Below are 24,829 nucleotides of genomic sequence, written 5' to 3'. Positions count from 1 at the left end.
CGTACAATGCTCAGCAAAGTCCTTTCCCCCGCCCTTTTCATGACCTCATCAGGAGGCGGGGTTTAGCGTCCCTATTTTCTCCTACAGCTGTTGCGGGGACATGGCGGTTCCTGGCCCTGTGACTCCGGAGGCACCCTTTGAGCCATCACAGCCCCCGGTCATTGAGGGCTTTAGCCCCAGTGTCTACAGCACTCCAGAAAGCTTCAAGGAAAAATTCCTTCGCAAGACCCGCGAGAACCCGATGGTACCCATAGGTAAGCAGGTGTTGTAGGAACTGTAGACCGAGAGGATAGTGATGTCTGAGGGAATGAATTAGGGGAGGACCAGGAAAGCCAAGGGGGGACCTGAGTGAGAGTGGACCAGAGTTGTGGCGAAGTGGCCGGGCGGTGAGGGGTGAATCTGATTGGAGCTGGGCGGGATTGGGGGGCGCTGAAGTGGGGCGAGCCCTGTAACTAGGAGGACCCTACCTCGACCAAAGCCTCCCACTCGGCTCCACCCGCGTTCCCTCGGTCTCTCTTCTGAGCTCTCCACCCTCTGGTAGGGGATCCAAAGCGGGGAGAGGCCTACGGGATCGAAACCTGCCACTCCGTACTTGCTTTGTCCTTTCCTCAGGCTGCCTGGGCACGGCGGCCGCCCTAACCTACGGCCTCTACTGCTTCCACCGGGGTCAGAGCCACCGCTCTCAGCTCATGATGCGCACCCGGATCGCTGCCCAGGGCTTCACGGTCGCAGCCATCTTGCTGGGTCTGGCTGCATCTGCTATGAGGTCTCGATCCTGAGCCTGAGACTTGGCCTTGAAAGTTCCGCAGAGATCATTCCCGGCCCCAGGAGCAACCACCTGTCCTGTCACCTGACTTATTCCCTCATCTTCCCTGACTAGTCGGAGGAAGTGGCCAATTGTGTGACCGACACATGTTTTTTCAGGAATCTCAGATTCGGTTCAGTTTGGGTGTTGCATACTTCTATTTGTGCCTCACTTTCTCCACCTCCTACTTAATAAATTGATCCACTTGTAGTTTGGTGAATTCATTCCTTCTAACCCTCCAAAGTTTTTGGTCTTTGGTTTTAGGACAAAATTGTCTAAAGACTGCAGGGGCCCTTAGAAATCTTAATAGTTTAATCGTTCCTGAACTTTCCTGGTAACGATCACCTGAGGAACTTGCTAAAAGTAGAGATTCCTTAGAGTGATGTTATTTGAAAAAAACTGATCTTTCTGTCAATTTTCAAACTTACAACAGAAAACCTTCCTTCAGACTAGGCCAACAGCTGTGGCCCTGTCCAAGGCAGAGGGCTCTGCTCTCCACTTTACTCCTCACCCCACTCTCACCTGAGAGCACCTAGGGCTCCACTGATCTATACCATCCCGGCTTGATTCTTGATGCATCTTACAGAAAAGGAAACTGAGGCTCAGAGAAGTAGCCTGGTAGAGTGGCAAGAACATAGTCACAAAGCTTGTCACTGGTTTGTGTACCTACTGTTTCAGGGTTAAGGAAGAAAGTAGGCTGGGGACCTGAGCAAACCTATCTAGAAGAGAGGCAACCTGTGAGTTTTGCATTCATGTAAAATCTCACACAAGTATTCCTGGACTGTGGCCAGATCCAACCTGTTGATTTGGACCCAAGTTCCTAACATGTATGACTTCAATTTCATCACCATCTGCAAGCTACCGGAAGGGAAAAGAGGGAGTATAGAAGACATACCCACTTTTTGAGCCCCATAACACAATCTAAATTGCAAAATGGAGGAGTGTATGACTAGGGCCTACTAAGTTTCTTGTTGCCATCATGGTCTCTCAGTTGTAAGGCAGAGATTATAAATTTAAAGCTATATGTTGTGGTGACCCTTGCCTCAAGATTCAAGGAATCAATGTGGAGTAGTGAGGACTATGGCACTTTTAAAGATGAAGGCCACTATTTTTAGTGGTTGGTGGTATTGTGTTCCCCTAAAAAAGATATGTTGAAGTCCTAACCCAGTATCTCAGAATGTGATCTTATTTGGAAATAGGGTCTTTACTGATAATTCAGTTGAACTGAGGTCATTGCAGTAGGCCTTAATCCATTCTGATTGACACTGTTACGAAAGGAGAAATTTGGACAGAAAGACAATGCATAGATGATACGAAGATGAACTCAGGGCTGTAGTGATGCACCTACAAGTCAAAGAATACCTGAGGCTGCCAGAAGCTGGGAGGGAAGCCTGCACAGATCCTTCCCTAGTGCCTTCCGATGGGCCATGGCCCTGCTGACACCTTGATTTTGGACTTTGGACATCCAGAATGGTGAGACAATAAATGTGTGTTCTAAGCCAGACACTGCAGTACTTTGTAATGGCAACTCTAGGAAACTAATACAGTTGGTAGTTACTCAAATCTTTTTAAACATTGTGCAGGTCACAATGGCTTAAGCATAGCTTGTTTGCAACCTCGGCTGAAGAGGAAGAATGTATGGTCACTGATTATTTATCCCAGATCTACAGAGGGGCACAGCTGAGAGAGAGCAGTGAGCCTTCCCCATCTAGAGGGTACTGGCCAAACCCAAGAAAGGAGTCTGGCAGCAGCCACCTTCACCAGCCTCTCACCCAGGTTTAGAGGGAGCTACCACCGGGAACTTCTGGTCTTGCCTCTTCCCTCCCACTTGAAGCTTCTTACTTTCTGGGAGCCTTGGTGTCCATGGCTATATCAAGACAACAAGAGAATCCCTATCTCACAGGCTTGTTCAAGAATCAGCAAGGATCAAGGTTGCAAAAGCATTCCATTAGAGGTTGTCTTTCCTCCTGGAGAGGGAGGCAGCAGACATATACAAGTTGGGACACCCACTTCTAGCCGGGAGGGGTTCTGGGGGAACAGCCTCACCTTGTCTCAAGGCCATGAAGCTGGGAAAGTTCTAAGCACAAACTGAGCCCTGACACCAGTTATGGCTTCCGGAGAAATGAGAATGATAATAAATAAGTGTAAAAAGAGTTAACAACACACCCTTTAAGCCAAGAAAAAAAAAAATACGTCAGGAGGGACAGTCACAATTTTGTGGACTGAGAGGAGGTGTGAAGGGCTGGGCCACAGGGCTAGGAGGAAATGGGGTGAGAGGGGTGAGGGTTCCCTTCCCAGCCCCGGGAGATGGGGAGGAACGGAATAGGCTGTGTGTAGCAGCTGCTGGAGGTGCTGCCCGCCCTGGCTGAAGCAGCTGCTCCTCCTGTGCCCAGGCCCAGCCCATGCTTTGTGGCCATGCTTGTAACAGGCACCTAGCGGGACAGCGGCGTCTGCTTCAGGGACATGAGCACTGAGCGCAGGCGGGACACGTCTTTGCACTGCTTGCTGCTCTTGGGGTTGAAATCACACAGCTGAGCCACCTTCTCCCATTCTGTGCCTGGGGTCTCCTCCTTGGATTCCTTCACGAAAGCCTCCTCAGATGCCCTGCAGGTGGAGAAAAGACAGAGATTTCATTGCTGTCTGTCTTTCCCCTGAATCAGTGATGCTCTGCTCCCATTGAGTAAGCTGCTTTGCCCAGCCTACTCTTGGGTCCTCTGTCCAGAGTTAGCCCTGTGTCCTATGCCCTCAGGTCCCCAGAAACAGCCTTGGCATCAAAGGAAGCCTACTTTGGTCCTGCCTCAGGGCCTTTGTACTTGGCTGTCACCTCTTCCTGGAATGCTTTCCCCTATACCTGCTCGTGGCTTGTAGCTTCTTTTCATTCAGGCACGTGAGTGTCTCACGTCCTCAGCAAGAGTTCCCAACTGGGGCGCCTGAGTGGCTCAGTCAGTTAAGCGTCTGACTCTTGATTTCAGCTCAGGTCATGATCTCCCGGTTCGTGAGTTGGAGCCCTGCATCAGGCTTTGTGCTGACAGTGCAGAGACTGCTTGGGATTCTTTCTCTCCCTGCCTCTCTGCCTCTCCCCTACTCACTCATTCTCTCTCAAAATAAAATAAAATAAAATAAAATAATAAAATAAAATAAATAAAATAAAATAAAATAAAAGTTGTTGGGAATCCCAACAACTAAAGAACCTTGGAGGCACTAGTGTAGTACCTCAGCTATTTTAAACATTTCCAAAACCTTGACAGAGGTAGGACATTGACTAACCACCTTACTAACTGGTTCAGCATTGCCTCTATGTTCTATGGACCCAATAAGTATTCCCCCAGAAAAGCATTCTGGTCAAATACACATAGAAAATTTAGTTAAAGAGGATCTTAAAAGCGAGACTTTCAAAGCCTTGAATGTACTGATGTTTATCCTGAACCTCTAAGGTGGAGTATAAGATGCAGATAGAATCTACCACATTCCAAGCATATTTGACTATAGAGCTCTTTTTAGCCCAGAATGACTTATCTCCATGGAACCACAGCCTGGGGAATACTCCATTGGAGTCTTTGCTTTTGGTTGGAATCAAGTTAGGATGAAAACTGGTGGTTTCTTCATCAGAAGTTCTGATGGACAGTTCTAGAAGCCACTGATTAAGGAACAGTGGAGAAACAAAGTACAGTAAATACAGTGCAGTGGACAAAACCCAAATGTGGGAATCTAAGAAAAGGACAATAACTGATCTCCAGTGGAGAGGGCTGGGTCTATGTCTTATTTGGCCAGCAAGGGTCCCTGGAAATCCCCATTCCCCTCATGGCCCCTTCTGTATCTCAAGCACGATCAGTTCTGCACATGTCAGGCAGGGAGCTCTTAGGTGATGCCTACAGGCTGTGCCAAGAATGAGCTGGCCCTGGATTAGGTGACGTGGCCCCTCCCTAGTGATCTTCCTTTCCTTCCATGTACTCATTTCCTTACCTATAAAGTGAGAATCAGCCTCCACCTTGCTGATCTGTCTCACTGGCCTGAGAATCTAACAAAGTGGTGAGTGTGTGCAGGCTTGGAAAAAAGCTCTATGAGGTTGGATGACCAGTGGGGCTGAGGCGTGCTGTCTTAGGAGCTGTCCCTTCTAGGTCAAGAGGCTCTCCTCTAACCTTGCTATTCAAAGTGTGGTGCATGGTCCAGCAGCATTGGCATCACCATGGGGCTTGTTAGAAATGCAGAATCATGGCCTCACCTCAGTCCTACTGAATTGGAATCTCTCTCCAACAGATCCCTGAGTGATTCACAGGCACAGAAAAGTCTGAGAAACACTGATCCAGACTCTTCCTCTCTTCAGGAGCCCCCTGGGCGCTATTTCCTCAAGCGCAAAAAGAACACTCAACCACTTGTCATATATTCCCCAGCACCCATGCCCCTGTCATCCCACTCTTCTCTTTGAAACCTGTGGATCCTGCTTTTAGGATCAAGTCCCAGCTTATACATCTGGCACAACAGGCATTTTGCAACTAGCCCCAAGCTGACCTCCCATCCTCAGCTCCCACCCATCCATCCCCACAGCCCCAGCACTCCACTCATGGAGGCTGCCCTTGTCCTCTTCTAGCACATCCCTTCCTTCTCATACTGAAGGTCCCGCATCTCTGAAGCCGCTCCCCCAGCAGACGGTGGCTCCTGGAGCTCAGTGTGCCCTTCCATACCGCCCTTATGACAACACCCTCCTGACCATGAGCAACTTGGGGGGACAGGCTGTGCCTTATTCCTGTTCGAACAGAGACTGGCACTGGGCGAGTCCCAGTAAAAACTGGCTGAAAAACAGGTTGTTTCTCAGGTGGGTCCTGTGCTCTGTGAGAGAAGTGTTAGCCCAGACAGCATCAGAGGCCTGCCGAAGGTGAACCCAGAGTGAGGAACAGCAAATACTGGCACACACGCACGTGGCAGACATCACACATTCATCACTGCTTCTTCAGCTTCAACATCCCCAACACATCTTCCAGGCTGTCACTACCAATCATTTGGGGGTGACATGAGAGGAAGCCTCTGCCATCTCAGGTCTAGATTAATCACAGTCCTAACTAGACTCCAAAGGGGAACATGTGAGAGGGGCCCTGGGTGGTCTAGGCAGGGTCTTGTCGCCAAACTTGGGCCGAAGTTTTGAGGAGGAGCAGTGCACTTGGGGGCAGGAGGAGAGAATGGGAGTGTTCCTGGGAGCATCTCTTCTTTATGCTTCTGACAGTCCATGTTTGGTTCAACAGAAGACTCCACCCCACCTCCCAGCCCTAAGAGGCCTCTCAGAGGGAGGGAGTTTGACTGTTTGCATTTGCCCCTCCCACCATTTGCCTGTCCCCGCTGGGATGGCCCGTGCATTCTTTCTCTGCTCAGATTTAGCAAAGCTGCCTCCAGGCAGAATAGATACTCAATAAACATTTGCCGCAGGGATAGAGGAGAAGGTCTGTGCCTGCACTAGCCCTGGAGTGCCACCTGCTCTGGTCATTGCCACCCCCACCTCATTTATACCCCACAAGCAGGAGACTCGAGAAACCGTGCCAGCCCCACAAGGGGTCCCTCGCCCTCTCCCGGTCCCTGACAGAGGAGCAAAGAAGACACGTACACATAGCCGATGATATCAGCATCTGGCTGCTGGTAGAATGCTTTGTCAGCGATCCTTGAGAGAGAAGGGTTAGGTGGGGGAAGACAGATGGCAAGACAGACAGGCAGAGGGTTAAAGAGAAAGGGAGACAGCGTTAGTACCTCCAGTTGGAGCGTGTTAGGAAGCACAGTTCTGTAACGCTTGGCAACTATCCACAACCCGGAGAGGAGAGCAGGGATCCTCCACCGGCCTGAGTGCCTCTTCTAAAACTGCGCCGATCGTATTACTTGTCCTGTTCACAAATCTTCGGTGGCTCCTCACCACCCCGTCTATCCAGCCCTGTTATTGGAGGCCCTCCACCCGTGACCCCTCCTTCCTGTCTTCCCTCCTACCACTCCCTGACTCCCCGGTGCCTGAGACACAATATCCTTTCTTTCATACTATGCTGTTCCCTGATCTAGAATACCCTCCCCCAACGCTGCCCTCTTTTCCCTAATGAACTTCTAGTCACCCTCCCAAGCCCAGGTCCTCAGACACAGAGGTCTCTCCTCCACCCACAGCCCTTGCTTCCATGGCCTTCTTGCAGAGAGCTCTACTGTTGAGTTCACCTGCACATGTGTGCTTGTCTCCTCTGAGCTCTTCCAGGATACCGACGGGGTCCTCAGCTCTGTTTCCCCAGGGCCCAACCCAGAGCCTGGCGTGCAGCAGCTTCTTGAACAGAAGTGCGGCAGCTTCCCAGAGCCAGCCTTTCCTTTCTGGGCAGGCCAAGTACCTTGAAGGACACAGCCTCAAAGGCAGAGCTGCTGGCCAGAGTCTCAGAAGTGGTCTGAGACCATGTCCATGCAGGTACCCTCTGGTGGGCATCCACTGCCCGCCTGCCCAGCATCCATCCGCCCCTTCCAGGAAGGGCCCCTGATTGTCTTTTGCAGGATCAGGCTGGCCCCACTTCAGTCCCTGTGGTTTGGGTGAGACTGACCTCATGCACACTATCGCTGGACTATCAGGGTCCCTCCCCCGGCACAGTCACTGGGCCTGGAATGGGCACAGGACCTACACCAAACCAATGAGGGTCAGGTTGAGGATTTCAGCTGAGCTATTGGGAGCAAGATGCTATTTTCACTGAAGTTGCCAAGAGAATGGCAGAAGCCTGGAGCTTCTGGTGGCCATCTTTCTGCCCCATCCCAGGACAAGAGGGGAATGCCGCATGGAGAGACAGTAAAAGTGAGCACCAGTCCACTTTGTCTGAGCCCCTGAGCCTAGTGTACCTGGAGTCCCACCCCAGCCTTTTCAGTTACACGAGCCACTAACTTCCTTTTATTCTTTAGCCTCTCTGGGTTGAAGTGTTGCCATCTCTACAGGCAGTAAAATCCTCTACCCAGGTTGGTTCTTCACTCCCAGCCAGGCCTGTGCTCCCTGTGACGCTAACTGCTGGGCCCTGGACAGTCTGGCTCCCATGCCAGGGTCCTGGGACCTCTTCTGCTGACTGCAGCACTTGCTTCTCTCTGTTGTGCTAAGATGACAGTTCAACAGTGTACCACCTCTGAAGGACTCTGAACTCCACAGGCAGCTGAGGAAGCAGCCCTGAAGGTTTCTGCTTCTACTTCCTCTACGTTCTTGCCACTAAATCGCCATCCTCAAGACAGTTCCCATCCCATAACTTGTCTCACTGTCCCCGTGGCTGGCTTCATGTCCCCACAGCCCCCTCCTGTCTCCATAAATCCTCTCATGTCCCCACAGCCCCTCGTGTCCTCACAGTCCCCTCAGGTCCTCACAGCCCCCTCGTGTCCCCACAGCCCCCTCGTGTCCCCACAGCCCCCTCATCTCCCCACAGTCCCCTCATGTACCCATAGTCCCCTCGTGTCCTCACAGACCCGTGTCCCCACAGTCCCTTCATGTCTCCACAGTCCCCTCATGTCCCCATAATCCCTTCATGTCCCCATAGTCCCCTCATGTCCCCACAGCCCCCTTATGTCCCCACAGTCCCCTCATGTCCCCATAGTCCCCTCAGATCCCCACGGCCTCCTCAAATTTCTATAGCTGCCCTCATGTCCCCATAGCTCCTCTCACCGGTTGTTGATCTTGTTCTTCTCAACTTGTTCACTCTGGCGCTGGTTCCACTCCTCCAGGTCCTTTTTGGCTTTCTCCCGCCACTCCTGTTCTGTCACCTTGGAGGCAGCATCTGCGATCCCAACAGGAGAATAAGTGGCAGCTTTCTTGTAAGAATGTGAGAGCACAGCTGCCCTGGCTGCTTCTCCCCTTGGCCCTTGGCAGGCAGCCTCAGGGCCCAACCTCACCCAATACCCATATTAAGGCAGTGCAGGGGGAAGGGGGTCCTCTATCCTAAGGATTCCCCACCCCCCACCATATCCCAAACAGTCAACCCAACTGGAGCTGCTCCGAACCTCAGCCTGGCCCTTACCCAGCTCCTGCAGCCGTTTCCTCTGCTCCTCTCTCCACTTGCGGATGCTCTCAGGTTCCTGAGTCAGTCTGTCAGCCTGGGCAATCGCCGCATAGCCGTCTGCTGGACCGTTAGCCTCCTAGGGCACAAATACACAGCAGCGTGCACAGCTCGTGCACCTGCCCCTTTGTCTCTGCTGCCTGACTGCCAAGACACCCCCTGCATCTGGATTCCCCAGCAGTCCCCAACAATCTCCCACCTGCTGCCTCTGGTGACTATGACTAGACCCTGCCTCTATACTTGCTGTGCCCTTTGCCAGCAATCTTCCCACTGGGGGACCCTGGGAAAGTCACTCAGCCTCCCTGTGCCTCACTTTCCTCATCATGAAGCAGGCTCAGTAAGACTATCCACCTTAACACTGATGTAAGGTTGAAGTCAGTTTTAACATGTAAAGGATTCGGAGGAACCTAGGTGGCTCAATCGGTTGAGTGTCCAACTCTTGATTTCGGCTCAGGTCATGATCTCATGGTTCGTGAGATCAAGCCTTGCATCAGGCTCTAAGAAAACAGTGTGGAGCCTGCTTGCGATTCTCTCTCCCTCTCTTTCTGCCCCTCCCCTGCTTTTGCCCTCTCTTTCTCTCTCTCTCAAATCAGTAAATATTTTAAGAATATATATTAAAAAATGGAAAAGATTTTGAACACTTCTTGGCACAGTGAGTCCCTTGTGTTACTATTACTAAAGTCTCTCTCTATTACAATCTTATTCACCCACTAGCACTTACACAGTCTGAAAAAAATCTCACTTTATGTTTGCTTGTCCATTGTCTGCCTTCTCCATCAGAAAGTCACCTTCGTGACAGTAGGGTCCTTGCCTAGCCTGCTCATCACCCTGTCCTCTGTGCCCAGCACAGTGCCTGACACACAGAAGAGACTCAATTAGCATCTGCTAAGTGAACAGGCAGTGCTGGGATAGGCAGGATGGCCATGGCTAAGACTGCACAGTGGTATAAGCCTTGCTGGGCCTGTTTTTTCATCTGAAAATGAGAATAATAATAAAACCACTTCTAAGAGCTGTTGTGAGCATTTGACGTGACAGTATTTGTAAGACATTTAGAAGAGTGCCTGGGAGAGCCTGGGTGGCTCAGTCAGTTGAGTGCCTGACTCTTGATCTCAGTTCAGGTCATGATCTCATGGTTTTGCGGGTTCGAGCCCTGCATTGGGCTCTGCGCACTGACTGTGCCAAGCCTGCTTGGGATTCCCCCGCTCTTCTTCTCTCTCTGCCCCTCCCTCACTTGCACTCTCTCTGTCTCTCTCAAAATAAATAAATAAACTTAAAAGAAGAAGAAGAAGAAGAAGAGTGCCTGGCATGGGGTGATGGCTCAATGAATGGTAGAATTATCATAATTATCATAATTATTCATTCTCATTTTATAGGGGAGGAAATTGAGGCCAGGAAAGATGGCATGCTGTAATGGCAGGCATCCAGGCTTCTGACTCCCAGGCCAGGGCTCTGCCCACTTCCCTGTGCTGCCTGCCCGAGCTAGGGACTCCCAAGTGTGGGGCTGAGAGCTCAGCCCAGCAAGGATGTGATTCCCCTCTGGTCTCGCAAAGCCAGAAACCTTTTCCAGTCCAGCCCCATCTCCTGCCTCCTCCTCTGGCACTCTGCTGGTCCTACACATTCCAGTCTTCACACACCCCACACACTCCTGCAGCCCCGCCTCTGTCTCCTGCTTTAGCTGCAATTGTCTCCCCTCCCTTCTCCAGCTGATGAAATCTTGTTCCATCCCACGAGTTTCCAGCTCTGAAGTCACCAGCTCTGGGATATCCACCCCCTTGGCAGATTTCACACCCCTTCTTCTCTGTGCTCTATCACGGCCTTCACCTTCTGCACAAGAGTCTCCCCGCTGAACCAGGAGGTCCTGGTGAGCAAAGCTGGACCTTATTTATAGCCTCTGGTTCCCTGTTCCATCCTTCCATCGCTCCCTGTGCTCCTCCTTCAAACACTCATCAAAACTGTCAGGAACTTTGGTGTTTAATGTCTTCTCCCCACAAGACAGTGTCTGGGGCGCCCTCTGTCCAGGAGTGCTCCCCACTGTCCTTGGCACACATCAGTGCTCAATAAGCAGTGGCTGCATGGATAAATATCCCTGGAGCCTGATGTGCCCAGATCAGAGCAAGTGCTGGGTAAACGCTTGCCCAAAGGGGTGTGGGCAGCCAGGGTGAAGGAGCACACAGCGGGGAACAGGAGGGCTGCAGTCTCCAGCTGTCTGGGGGGAGAGGGAAGGGCAGGCCCAGAGCAGGGTATGTAGCCTGGCACCTCCCTGGGCTCAGGCCCAGCCTTGGGTGGGACAGTTGGAACACTGCCCTATTCCTCTTTCCAGCACAGCATTACACTTCAATTTAGACAGTCTCTCACCACACCCAAGGGCCCTAATCTGGAGAACACAAGTTGATCACTAATGCTGAGTGAGCCCCACCCTGCCCCCTTTGGAACAAGACTGTCCTGAGGCCAGGCCGCCAGGCCTCCTGCCCAATCTTCTAGAATGTCCCATCTGCACACAACTGCAGTTACTTTTGTGTATATGTGTTTATTCAGGTGCCGGGTTTCATTGTCCTCAAGGCACTACTTGCTATCTGAAAAGACTTGTTTGTTTACGTGTTTACAATCTGCCTCCCACCTGCCCCAATCAAGTAAGTGAGTCCCAAGCCTACCTCTGTAGAGTACCTAAAACAGGGAAGGCCTGTGGCAGGATTTCTAGAACATTCATTGAATGAATTATCATATGCTTGGGCTTGGGGACAGGGATGAATAAGACCACCCATTCCCTTAGGGAGTCTGGCATGGAGAGTCCCTCACAAATGAGGACCATGGCTGGGCTATGCACTATAACACAGGTCAGGTAAAGAGAGGGGTCAAGAGAGGACACAGCCATTTTAGCCTGGGGGTATAGCAGGATGGGAAGAGACATGGAAAGGTCATTTCAGACCAGAGCCAACAGCATTAAGGACCCTGTGGGGCCAGTGCCTTTGGGAAACTCTGGGTACATTGATGCTGCCAGGCATGGGAGGAGAAAGGGTGGGGGGTGTGGGCTGGAGAAGGGTCTCTTGAGCAGGAATTGTGTAACACTGGTGTCCTTCAGGCCCACCATCTCCATAAAACCTGCCCTAAAATTAAGATTCCCAGGTAATAGTGCTTTAAAACTTACAGAGAATCACAATTAAACAGTTCTCTTTGATCTTTACAACACTACACGATGGATTTTATGATCGGTGTTTTACAGGTAGAGAAATTCTAGCTCTAGAGTCCCAGGGTCACCCAGCTGGGAACTGGTGGAGCTGAGATTCCAACTGAATTCCTGGGTGTGAACTTACTGGCCACGTAGCAGCAGGGACCAAAGTCACTTCTGTGTCACGTGATTTGTGCCACGCTTACTCGGTCTCTCAGATAAGTCTACTTGCCCAAGATTAGAGACTACGCCCACTCCTCCAAGTGACCCCCCCCCCCCATTCCTCATCTCTCTCACACCCACACACCTGTCTGCAGCAGGCCCCAGGCTCCGGGCAAGGCCCACACAGACTGCCTCACCCTCTGTACTTTGCACACACTTTCCTATCAGCCAAGACCACCACATGCCCCCGGGGCAGCCTGGAAACCCACTTCCAGCATCCCCTCCCTATTGTACTCCCTGATTCAGTGCAGCACCTGGCCTGGTTCAAGTCCCAGCTCTTCTTCCCAGCTGTCTAACTAGAGCAAGCTATTAAACCTCTCGGTGCGTCCTCCTCTTGGTCTGTAAAATGGGAATAATGACAGAACCTACATCATAGGGGTGTTGGGAGGATGAAATGAGCTTACATGTAAAGCTCTTGGGTGATGCCTGACACACTGTTAAGAACTCAAATTCCTCTGGCACAAAAACAGACACATAGACCAATGGAACAGAATAGAAACCCCAGAACTAGACCCACAAACGTATGGCCAACTCATCTTTGACAAAGCAGGAAAGAACATCCAATGGAAAAAAGACAGCCTCTTTAACAAATGGTGCTGGGAGAACTGGACAGCAACATGCAGAAGGTTGAAACTAGACCACTTTCTCACACCATTCACAAAAATAAACTCCAAATGGATAAAGGACCTAAATGTGAGACAGGAAACCATCAAAACCTTAGAGGAGAAAGCAGGAAAAGACCTCTCTGACCTCAGCCGTAGCAATCTCTTACTCGACACATCCCCAAAGGCAAGGGAATTAAAAGCAAAAGTGAATTACTGGGACCTTATGAAGATAAAAAGCTTCTGCACAGCAAAGGAAACAACCAACAAAACTAAAAGGCAACCAACGGAATGGGAAAAGATATTCGCAAATGACATATCGGACAAAGGGCTAGTATCCAAAATCTATAAAGAGCTCACCAAACTCCACACCCGAAAAACAAATAACCCAGTGAAGAAATGGGCAGAAAACATGAATAGACACTTCTCTAAAGAAGACATCCGGATGGCCAACAGGCACATGAAAAGATGTTCAGCGTCGCTCCTTATCAGGGAAATACAAATCAAAACCACACTCAGGTATCACCTCACGCCAGTCAGAGTGGCCAAAATGAACAAATCAGGAGACTATAGATGCTGGAGAGGATGTGGAGAAATGGGAACCCTCTTGCACTGTTGGTGGGAATGCAAATTGGTGCAGCCGCTCTGGAAAGCAGTGTGGAGGTTCCTCAGAAAATTAAAAATAGACCTACCCTATGACCCAGCAATAGCACTGCTAGGAATTTACCCAAGGGATACAGGAGTACTGATGCATAGGGCCACTTGTACCCCAATGTTCATAGCAGCACTCTCAACAATAACCAAATTATGGAAAGAGCCTAAATGTCCATCAACTGATGAATGGATAAAGAAATTGTGGTTTATATACACAATGGAATATTACGTGGCAATGAGAAAAAATGAAATATGGCCTTTTGTAGCAACGTGGATGGAACTGGAGAGTGTGATGCTAAGTGAAATAAGCCATACAGAGAAAGACAGATACCATATGGTTTCACTCTTATGTGGATCCTGAGAAACTTAACAGGAACCCATGGGGGAGGGGAAGGAAAAAAAAAAAAAAGAGGTTAGAGTGGGAGAGAGCCAAAGCATAAGAGACTGTTAAAAACTGAGAACAAACTGAGGGTTGATGGGGGGTGGGAGGGAGGAGAGGGTGGGGGATGGGTATTGAGGAGGGCACCTTTTGGGATGAGCACTGGGTGTTGTATGGAAACCAATTTGTCAATAAATTTCATATAAAAAAAATAATAAAAAAAAAAAGAACTCAAATTCCTCGCTTTTTTTTTTAATTTTTAAAAATTATTTTTTGAGAGGGAGACAGAGACAGAGAGTGAGCAGGAGAGGGGCAGAGAGAGAGGGAGACACAGAATCCGAAGCGAGCTCCAGGCTCCGAGCTGTCAGCACAGAGCCTGATGGAGGCCCGAACTCAGGAACCTTGAGATCATGATCTGAACCAAAGTCAGATGCTTAACCGACTGAGCCACCCAGGTGCCCCTTGGATTCCTAGCTCTTCATACCACCCCTGTATCTGAGCCTTACCATCCTGCGCTAGCATCACTCCTCTCCGGGTCTCTGTCCTCCATTACAAGCGAGCTTCTTTGAAGAGGACAACAGCTGGTCGATTTGCCTTTACAAATGTCACCCCGAAGGGCACCTGGGTGGTTCAGTCGGTTAAACATCCGACTCTCGATCTTGCCTCAGGTCATGATCTCATGGTTCACAGGTCCAAGCCCCGCATTGGGCTCTGCATTGACAGCGTGGAGCCTGTTTGGGATTCTCTCTCTCTCCTTCCTTCTCTGCCCCCGCCTCTGCTCGCATGCACACACACACACTCTCTCAAAATAAATAAACTTTCTTAAAAATATAAATAGATAATGAATGGGAGTGGCGACATCCCACTCGGAGTGTGAAGCAGGGCCCCCATGGGATAACTGCCGTGGGCCCCTTGTAACCTGGAGAGGATGTGCATGTGTGGGGGCCAGCAGGGCTGTGTGGCTCACTGCTGGGGCCTAGCAGGCCCTGTGCATGCTGGCCCATGTTGCACCATGTCCAGGAAGAGCACCACAGTGCTGCCAGCACACTGAGTCCTGGGAAGTCGTTTACTGGCTCCTCTTCTCTGGCTGCTCTGTGGACTTATTTTCCCAACCCCTGCCAGTGAGCAGTGAGGTTGGGGGCCACAGCAGGGCTCCTCTTTAACCACTTGAATGTCCCAGAGAGGAAATCGGGTCAGCTGCAGGCTGGCAGCTCAGGTGGGCTCCCCGGTGGCTGTAGGAATGCTCTGAGCACCCCCAAGCTTAACAGAGAAGGGGGCAGGAATGGCCAGGACCAAAAAGCAAGAAGCCACAGTCAGGGCCAGGCTTATCTTGGTCCAGTTGCCAGCGCCCCTCTCCTGAGAGACCTCTCTGCTGGACATCACCACGAGAGCCTCCCCGGGTCAGGCTGGCCGAGGATGTGCTGTGACTCTGGAGACAGTCAGGAGGATGAAGCATATCCGTCTTTGGGATTGTCCATCTAAAGCTAAGCTAAGCTGAGCCGTTGATTCCTCTAAGTAGCTCAAAGGGGAATGATGGCAGTGAGTGGGGGGAGAGAGAGTTAGTGCAGGAGGGGGGAGTCCTGCAGGGGCCTTCTATCCTGTCCCTGGCGGTGCTAGATGGAACTGGAATAGGTGTGGGCAGACTTATCCTTACGCCTTGAAGACCAGGTTTATAGCTGGACCCCCTTGTGGTCCAGAGGCTGCCAGGAAAGAATAAGAAATGTAGTAAGAAAGCTCTGCCCAGGACACTTGAAAGTGTTGGGCATGTACAAGCAAGGTTTCCCCCCATCCTCCTTCCACAGCACAAACCAGACCCTGGTCTATGCTCAATCCTAAAGAAGTCTGCATGGGCTTTCTACCTAAGATTCGGGGGCTGCAGCCAGCCAGTTCCAGCACAAGGGGTTGGGACAAAGGGCACCAGATCAGGGGCAGGAGATCTAGGAGAACAGTTTTGCCACTAGGTTCCTGAGTGACTCATCTCATCCATGACCCCTCCCCTCTCCGTAATGGTTCTAGAATGGCATGGAGTGAAATGATTTACACATAAACACACCTGGATTATTAGCAGTGAGAATAAGAGTTCCCATTGAGACAGGGAAGGAGCCCCGGGGTTCCCTATGGGGAATAGAAAGTAAGTCTGGGGGGCCAGGAAAGGAGAAGACCTCAAGATCCTAACCTATAGAAAGGGAAAATTATCTTTTTTTTTTAATTTAATTTTCTTTCAATGTTTATTTACTTTTGAGAGACAGAGCATGAGTGGGGGAGGGGCAGAGTGAGAGGGAGACACAGAATCTGAAGCAGGCTCCAGGCTCTGAGCTGTCAACACAGAGCCCAATGCAGGGCTCGAACGCACAAACTGTGAGATCATGACCTGAGCCAAAGTCAGACTCTTAACTGAATGACCCACCCAGGTGCCCCTAAGCATTGGCATTTCTTTATTTAAAAAAAAAATGTTAATGTTTATTTATTTTTGAAGGAGAGAGACAGAGTGTGAGTGGGGGAGGGGCAGAGAGAGAGGGAGACACAGAATCTGAAGCAGGCTCCAGGCTCTGAGCTGTCAGCACAGAGCCTGTCGCGGGGCTCGAACTCATGGACCGCAAGATCATGACCTGAGCCAAAGTCAGACGCTTAACCGACTGAGCCACCCAGGCACCCCGAAAGGGAAAATTATCTTGCTCATAGTGTTCTAAGTATTTCTGTGGTCCTAAGTATATCTCCAGCTCCAGGTCCACTTTAGGACACAGACTTTTTGGGTCAAGTGAAGTCCTTTTAAGTGTGCCCAGGACAGGGGCCGCCTGAACTCTATGACCTACCAAACTGTACAGGAATAAATGCCGCTTACTTGGAGCTCTCAGGCCGGAAGGGACACAAAGTTCCTAAAGTCCTAGAGCCTGACTTTTCTAGCTCGCCGATAGTTGAGTAATTTTCCAGAAATGGGACTTGGCTAGGTTCCTTGTGTAAGGTACCAGCCCATCCCTCTTACATAAGAAAGTATTGTTTATTCCCCACTGAGGATTTGGGAGGCCAGCTCTTCAATAGGGTGGGGCTCAGGAGATCCTGAAGCTGCAGCCCCAGGGGTCAAGGCTCTTTGACCCAGCCAGTGAGAATTAAGCCTCATCCAGCAAAGACTTTACCTCAACTAAGCATGGGTGGGGAGGGACTGTTGCAACTGTGGGGGTCCTGGGGATGCCATTTGTGGTCCAAGTTCTCCCAGTCTACGGACTCTTAAACCGATTTGTGTACAAATGAGGGGAGACAGTAGACAAGTACAGAGGGCAGTCTAACTAGAAAAAGGTGGTGGTGGTGGTGGTGTGTGTGTGTGTGTGTGTGTGTGTGTTATAAGACTACTATGAGGAATTTTAAAACAATCCAGTGAAAGTGAAAGCCTTTTTCTTATCTCACGCCCAACCTTGGGGCTAACCACTGTTAAGCATTGTTAACAGTTGGTACACATCCTTTCAGATATTCTGTGCAAACAGATTTCTACAATAAAAACCTGGACCATACTGTGCATATTATTCTGCAATGGGCTTTTCTACTTAATATATTGTGGGCCTCTTTTCATGTCAATACAGAAAGCTCTGATTGCTCTTTTAAACAACAGCACGGTTTTCCAGTTTACCTACTCAGTCCTTTGATGCTGGACACTTAGGTTGTTTCCAGTTTGTTTGTTTTTTTGTTTTTTTTTTTTAACTTTTTATTTGAGTGTAGTTGACATACAATGTTACATTCGTTTCAGGTGTACAATTTAGGAATTCAACTTATGTATATGTTATGCTATGCTCACCATATAGTTTGTCTGCTCTTATAAACAGTCCTGCAGGGGCACCTGGGTAACTCAGTCAGTTAAGCATCCGACTTTGGCTCAGGTCATGATCTCACAGTTCATGGGTTCAAACCCCATGTCAGGCTCTGTATTGAATTCTGTGTCTTCCTATTTCTCTGCCCCTCCCTCACTCATGCTCTGTCTCTGTCTCTGTTCTCTGTCTTTCTCTCTCAAAAAATAAATAAACATGAAAAAAATAAATAATCGTGCAAACATCTGGGAGTATGGGAGTCCTTGTCCAATTCTTTCCTTAGGGAATTTTTTTTTAATTTTTTTAATGTTTATTTATTTTTTGAGAGAGAGAGAGGCAGAGTGTGAGCGGGAGAGGGGCAGAGAGACAGGGAGACACAGAATCTGAAACAGGCTCCAGGGTCTGAGCCGTCAGCACAGAGCCCGACATGGGGCTCGAACCCACGGACCATGAGATCATGACCTGAGCCAAAGTCAGATGCTTAACTGACTGAGCCACCCAGGCACCCCTCCTTAGGGAAAATTCTAAGAAGTAGAATCAGTGGATCAAAGATCTGCCCACTTAAAATGCTCAGACATGTTAGAGATGGTCAGTTCAGCCTCCCATCCATGGTACACATGTGTGCAGGGCCCAGTGTGCATCTGTGCCACTGTGGGCCACTTTATCTCTCTCTCCCTGATGGACATCACCATGGGCAACCTGAGGCCATGCACCATCAATCCCTGTCTCTAGTGGTTCTTATTCTTCACTCCCTTCCCCTACACAATGGGAAGGGGGGAAGGGAGGAAGAGAGGAAGGAAGGAAGGAAGGAAGGAAGGAAGGAAGGAAGGAAGGAAGGAAGGAAGGAAGGAAGGAAAGAAGGAAGGAAAGAAGGAAGGAAGGAAGAAAACATGTCAAAACCCTCATCTATATTCCCCATCCCAATGCATCAGACATAATGACCAGAATAACTTGCAGCCTTAATCCTTCTGATGATGGGGCCATAAGTTTTTTGAGACCCAGGCTGTTGGTCCCTACCACGACTAACACAGAATCTTGCTTACCTGAAACACATCTCCATTGATGGTGGTCCCCATGTCCTCAGAACCAGCTAGAAAAAGAACAAAGAAATGGCATTATTCATAGCTCAGCTTAAAGCAAGCACAGAATGGTTCTACGTTAGCTCCCTGAGCCATCCTCTGCCTATGCCCATGTGTGTATTAACACCCCCTCCCCACGTAGACATACTGGATGCATAAATAAGTTGGGCTCCATCCATGACTGTTCACAAATCCTTCTCACAGCCGTTATCACATTTGATTGTCACCACAACTTTGTGATGATGTTATCAACCCATTTTACAGATACTCAAACTGAGGCCCAGAGAGGCTTATGATTGCCAAGAGCCACCCAGCCAGTAATAGCCCCTCACCTACCTGAGATTACTTCACCCTCGGCCATGGCTAGGAATGGCCTGATTGCCTGCGGAGCCTGTGCCTGGTGAGGAGATAGAGGTGCTGTAGGCTCAGGGCGGTGTCTGTGAGAGCTAAGGAAGAGGGGCCCAGCGCGTCCCTGCCTGTCCCTGCGATGCCTTGAGCAACTGCTCCACCTGGAAGAGCAGGAACTGCAGCCCCCACCAGGCAGCACCTGGCCTATTTTTCCTCCTTCCGCTCCTCCCAAAAGGATTTTCTTTTGCCCTCAACAATGACTCCTCCTGGTCCCTTTCCCTGACAGCTGATTAGTCACAAATTCCTGTGGCTTTTGCTGCAACAGTGACCCTCAAATTTGCCCTCTGCCCTCTGCCCCCTGTCCGCTCTATCTGCCCTGTCAGTGGCAAACACCTAGAGGGCCATACTTGTGTCCTTTCTCCTCCCCACCGTCTTCTCCAGAGGTGGGCACAGTAAGAGTTCAGAGACGTGTGTTAAATAAACACGAATAAAACATATCAGAAAAAGAATGGATGGCTTTTGTCCACCCACAGGCCTCCCTGACTCCAGTGTCACACTCTCCCAACCCTCTTTCAAACCATCTGCCAGGGTTGATGTTTTGTAAAGCATACACTTACCTATGTCACTCTTCTGATTAAAAATATAATAAAAACAAACCAGAAAAATATCCACCTCTCATGAACTGCAGTGGCCCGTAGGGCCTGCTTCTGCCTTTGGGACTGTTCCCTCTGCCTGGAAGGGCTTCCTACCCGTAGCCACACAGGCTGTTCCCTTACTCTCTCTTCAGCCTCTGCCCAAATGTTGTCTTATTAGAGGCCTTCCCTGACCACCCTGGACATTTACCCCTCTGGCACCGCTACCTCCTGCCCCTGTAGTATTTCTCTACTTACCCCTCAGCCTGATGGGCTTTTTTGTGCATGTGCCTATTATGCACCTTCCCCACTTGAATGGACCCTCGTGAGGGCAGGGACTTTGTTTTGTCTCCTGCTGGGGCCCAGCATCTAACACAGTGCGTGGCGGGGCGCCTGGGTGACTCGGTCGGTTAAGCGTCCAACTTCGGCTCAGGTCATGATCTCGCGGGTTTGTGAGTTCAAGCCCCGCATCGGGCTCTGTACTGACAGCTCGGAGTCTGAAGCTTGCTTCAGAATCTATGTCTCCCTCTCTCTCTGCCCCTCCCCCGCTCAGGTTCTGTCTCGGTCTCAAAAATAAATAAACACTAAAAAAAAATAATGAATAAAAATAAATAAAATAAAATAAAACCGTGCCTGGCACATACTAGAGGCTCAATAAATATTTGTTGAATGAGTACGTCAAACCTCAGACCATAGTACGTGAGAACCTCTAAACTCTGGCCCTGCCCACTTACTTCCCTGCCTCACTTCCCACCAGTCCCTCTCACAAAACCTATTCTGGTTTCCTCCTTCTCCAAACACAGCAGTGTACACCCCATGCCTTTCTTCCTGCTTCTCTCTCTAAAGAATGCTCTCTGGAGCCATTCTCCAAGGCCCAGCTCACAGGTCACCTCCTTTGGGAAGCCCTCTATCACTTCCCCTACTTCCCTAGACACTGATGGAAGGTTCCAGCTCTGGGATATCGCAGAATATTGTATAGCATCCCCCACACTCTTATGCAGTTATTTGTGACCTTCCAAGGGTCATGCACTCCCTTCTCAAGGCAGTCTCTGTATCGTGTTCAGCTCCTAAGGGTTCCTGCACAGAATGGGTGAACAGTTGAGCAGCGAGTGCCGGCTAAATGGAAGGTGAATTGCTCTTTTGGGCCCACTGCTACCTGCAAGGTCTGCCTAAGGCATCTCAGAAACTGTGATGCCTCCTGCCAAAGAGCCACAGGAGGCCACACCAGCTTCCCACAGACAGACAAGTACCCCTTTACCAGCCAGATAGAGCTGTAAGCAGGAACCACAGTGATTTCAGCCTGGGGACTGAAAGGAGGGATACTTAATCTTATGGAAATAATCCCTGGTTGATATACATTATAACTGACTATTTTCAAACAGTGATTGCTTCTGACCAACTATGTCAGCTGTCATTCCTACCCATTCAGCTAGGGCTTCTCCTATATAGGTGGCCTCATCCCCTCAGTCAGCAGGGAGCTGATGGAGTTTTAGTGGCAGCATCTTCTGTGAAGGGGCTTCTCCTGGGACATCTCCTCTACCAGGGCCTAATGCTATCAGGGTACATTCATGATTATGTCAGTCTGTACACTTGGCCTTTCTGGAGGCCCCACCCCACTCTGACCAGACCAGTCTCAGGTCCCTGGTCCACAGTCCTTGGGCCTACCTTGGCCTTTCAAAAGTCTCTGCCTCAGTTTCTCAGTCCCCTGACTGCTCCTCTGGAGATGAAATTTCAGGCTCTTCGAGAATCCACACACACCCACACACAGAATTGAGTATCTGTTCCCACAATGCTTTCTGATTATTGCACATTTATAATCATACGTCCATAGTCAGAGGCCTGCAGACTAGAAGCGCAGCAGATATGAGTCCCACAGATAACCCTGTGGGTGTTGCTTCCCTCAGATTCCTGACCCCTTTTGGAACAAGGGCAGACAGGGTCCAGAACATTCCTGGGAGCTTACTGAGGCCCAGCAGGGGAAACAGGCTTGCCAGGAACTGACTGGGCAAGTCAGGGGCAGAGCCAGGCCAGGGCTCAGAAATCTGGGTGTGAAAATGTAAACCTTCTGGGGCCCTACCCAAGGCTGATGAATGGAAACAAAGTGTCCATTGCTCAGGCTGGCCACAGATCCAGCCCCAGAGGAGAGGCTCAATGTGGCTGAGGCGCAGGCCTATATCGGATACCTCTTTCCCCAGGGGTAACAGGGAGTCCAACGGCAGGGCAGTCAGCACAGTGGCAACATCTAAGAGAACAGCCACAGAAGTGTTGATTGGTGGCAGCTCCGGAAGCCAGCTTCCTCCAGCTCCCAACAGGCCAAGGCACTTTTTCTCCATCCTATCCTGGCTTCTGGCACTATCGCTGGTTAGGAAAGATTACTTGCTCAGCACCATCTAAGCCTAGGAAGGTCAGATCAACTCCATGCAGTCTGGCCACCTACTAAGCCATCATCCCATATTACCTCCCTGATCTTCAGGTCCCACTTAGGAGGGCAGCTGAACATTTGCAGCTTCAGCCAGTATGAGTCTGGAAGGCCTTCAGAGGGCCATGTCTCTGCTTTTCTCCCTGCTACCTCCAGTCTGGGGTCAATCTGTACCCCACTCCTGCCACAAAGGGAACCTCTCATCCAGGCTGTAAGCCCCTAGAGCCCCACTGTCCTGGGATAGGCCACAATCTGCTCAACTCCCAGATGCCTCTGGCTGTCCTTAGCCTAGTTTCTACCTGCCCTTCTCTCTCAGAGGGTTCTGATAACAGCTCTTCTCAGCAGGGCCTCCCGCAGGCCAAGCCAGATTGAAAAAACTGGTGGTTTCAAGGAGGAGGTGTGGACTAATGAATACTGGTGCATGACTATAGGCAGGCATTTCCTAGGAGTTCCCTGGAATGTGTGAGCATCCATGATGAGGTGCTAGGAGCTGCTGTTGGAGAAGACTCCACTCTTGGCCTGGTTGGGTCACAAAGCCACCCCTCCATCCCATTACCTCCTAGGGTGACGGCCACATCATTTGAAAGAGTGTGGGGCCCAAAGTTGGGAGGGTTAGGATCAAGTCTCAGATCTGTCACTCATGGCTGTGAGACTTTGGGCAAGACACTCAGGCTCTCTGGGCCTCCAGTTTCTTAGATGTTACAAAAGGCTTGTTTCATTTCTTTTATCAATGGGGTACTGAGATGCTTCAAGCTCCTACAGCCACAGAAACTGTCCTATTCATTTCTACATCCCCAGTGGTCCTGGCACACAGTAGGCACTCAGTAAAGGTTGAATCAAAACAAATATGACGATAAGGAACATTTTTTTTTAATTATGTAAGCTACCACTAATTCCAACAGGCCCATAAACCCCAACCAAAATGAAAACATTAACAAGAAGCACAGGCTGTTTTGGAGGCACCCATGAAGGTATCTACTTTTTAGCTAAATATTTTAAGAAACTGTTCTTTCCAGCCAGAACCAGAACAGGAGTATCATTGATAAACACGCTATCAAAGGGACCAGACCCTGGACCCTGATTCTAAAGCTAACCACAGGAGCCCTGGACCACCATGGAAAACCATTAATAGGCAGTTAGAAACCCCCAGGAGGCTAGCACCACATCTGACTGAAGCCCTTTGTGCCCCTACCCCCACCTTGGTGTCTAACTCAGAGGGAGGCATATGGAAGACAGTGTGGTCAGGTGGAGAGGGCTTAGAGTCTGACAGAAACAGGTTTAAATCCTCACTGCCACTTACTAGTTGTTTCAGTAGTGTACCTTTTGAGCCTCAGTTTTGCCATCTCTGAAATGGGTTTAATAATGCATAGGAAATGACTAAATGTAAGTAAAGTGGCTAACCCAGTGGCTGCAGGATGGCAGGTGGTCCCCAGGAGAGGTTTGTGAGTTCTTGGTGCACTGAGCGTCCTCTGCTTTTGCCAGCTGTAGGCAAGAGCTAGGACTGAGGAGCTGGGAGGTCTGTGGTTCTGCCCACACCTGCAGGGCTTAGCTGGGAGTCTGGGACAACCAGCCAAGGGGGGAGGTTCAGAAGGGACTCTCAGGGCCAGGTTATGTTGGATTCCAGAGCCAGGCAGTGGTGGAGCTGGCCCTGGGATGAAATGTCATGACAAATTCCTGTCCGTGGAGCCACCAGGTCCACAGACGCCAGGCAGGGCCTCAGAATCCAACAAGATTCCTCCCCATATCTACCAGGTCCCTCTCAGCCCTAGGCCTGCTCCTGGCTGGCCACAGCAGGCCCCTTTCTCTCCACCGCAGGGCCCCGAGGCCGGGTCTGCGCGGCCAGGTATCCGGGTGCGAGCCCCAGGCGCCCCCAGTTCCCAGGCCCCTGTACTGACTCACCCCCACTCGCAGGTCCCAGCTGGGAGAGGGCCGCATGGCTGCCGGCAGGTGCCCCGAAGCCCTCGTCATTCTCTATGCCCGCGATCTCACTCTCCTGCTGGGCCAGGAAGGCAGCCGCCGGGTCCTCCTCCGCCGCCTCGGGCGCCCCGCTCTCCGACGACGAGAAGAAGCCAAAGTCATCAGCCATTTTCCCCGCGTCTCTGCTGAAGCGTCCGCCTGGCGCTCGGCTCTGCCCGGCGCGTGCCCAGCGCTGCGCCCGGCGGCCGCGACACTGTCACCCGAGCCGCCCGGGAGCCGGCCTCGGCTGGGACTGGCTCGGCGCGGCGCGGCGGCCCCGCACTTCCTCTCCGCCACCGGGCCCGGCTCTCCTGTCACTGCAGCTGCAGGCGGGAGGAGCCGGGACGGGAATGCGGTGATGTCACCGGCCGTGGGAGGGGGCCCGCAGCGCGGCCGGAGGTCGCCTCGCAGCGGCCACAGGAGGGCGGCAGCAGGACGGTGGCGCAGCCCCAGGGGCCAGGAGGCCCCGGCAGCGCTCCCGCTCCCGGCTGGCATTGCTCTTTGCGGAGACACCAAGACGAGGCATAGCGCCCGGCCGGTCTAGAGGCAAGCGGACCGGGCAAAGCGGCCGGGGTATGAACAGCTCCGACCGCCAGAGTTTGCATCGCCTGGCTGGGCCCCTACTTAGGGACCTGGCCCCTTAAATGTTCTTCAGTACGAACTGGTCTGAGAAAGACCTATTTATCCATCTCAGGCAGGCAACCCCCGCCTGGGGAGCACCGGGGCGGGGGGCGGGTGGG

The 24,829-nt window shown here is 50.9% G+C and overlaps 2 protein-coding genes across 3 annotated transcripts; one reads left to right on the top strand and one right to left on the bottom strand.

Annotated features, from left to right (window-relative positions):
• Positions 1-41: 41 nt before the first annotated feature.
• Positions 42-1,015, top strand: HIGD2A (HIG1 hypoxia inducible domain family member 2A). Its single transcript, XM_003981229.6, has 2 exons — positions 42-254; positions 613-1,015. Exons 1-2 carry the CDS (start codon positions 101-103, stop codon positions 777-779), a joined length of 321 nt encoding a protein of 106 aa, XP_003981278.1. The 5' UTR covers positions 42-100; the 3' UTR covers positions 780-1,015.
• A 1,718-nt stretch (positions 1,016-2,733) lies between these two features.
• On the bottom strand, positions 2,734-24,372 carry CLTB (clathrin light chain B). 2 transcript variants are annotated; one of them, XM_019838511.3, is made up of 6 exons: positions 24,033-24,372; positions 18,699-18,745; positions 8,797-8,914; positions 8,445-8,556; positions 6,399-6,452; positions 2,734-3,409 (listed from the first exon to the last, which is right to left on the bottom strand). In XM_019838511.3, the coding sequence occupies exons 1-6, from the start codon at positions 24,217-24,219 to the stop codon at positions 3,238-3,240; spliced, it is 690 nt and encodes a 229-aa protein (XP_019694070.1). In that variant the 5' UTR covers positions 24,220-24,372; the 3' UTR covers positions 2,734-3,237. The 2 variants fall into 2 exon arrangements, with proteins under 2 accessions (XP_019694070.1, XP_006927970.2); XM_006927908.5 differs by lacking the exon at positions 6,399-6,452.
• Between the last annotated feature and the right edge of the window lie 457 nt (positions 24,373-24,829).

The sequence above is a fragment of the Felis catus genome, chromosome A1 (genome assembly GCF_018350175.1).
Source record: "Felis catus isolate Fca126 chromosome A1, F.catus_Fca126_mat1.0, whole genome shotgun sequence".
NCBI classification, from domain to species: Eukaryota; Metazoa; Chordata; class Mammalia; order Carnivora; family Felidae; genus Felis; species Felis catus.
This window is presented reverse-complemented; position numbering and strand designations above follow the sequence as displayed.

Bases quoted from the DNA above. Each gene is read 5' to 3' on its own strand.
- HIGD2A (XM_003981229.6), top strand. From the start codon at position 101: ATGGCGGTTCCTGGCCCTGTGACTCCGGAGGCACCCTTTGAGCCATCA. The intron at 255-612 runs GTAAGCAGGTGT...TCCTTTCCTCAG, and splicing joins GAACCCGATGGTACCCATAG to GCTGCCTGGGCACGGCGGCC.
- CLTB (XM_019838511.3), bottom strand. From the start codon at position 24,219: ATGGCTGATGACTTTGGCTTCTTCTCGTCGTCGGAGAGCGGGGCGCCC. The intron at 18,746-24,032 runs GTGAGTCAGTAC...TTCTTTTTCTAG, and splicing joins GCTGGGACCTGCGAGTGGGG to CTGGTTCTGAGGACATGGGG. The intron at 8,557-8,796 runs GTAAGGGCCAGG...TTGGGATCGCAG, and splicing joins GAAACGGCTGCAGGAGCTGG to ATGCTGCCTCCAAGGTGACA.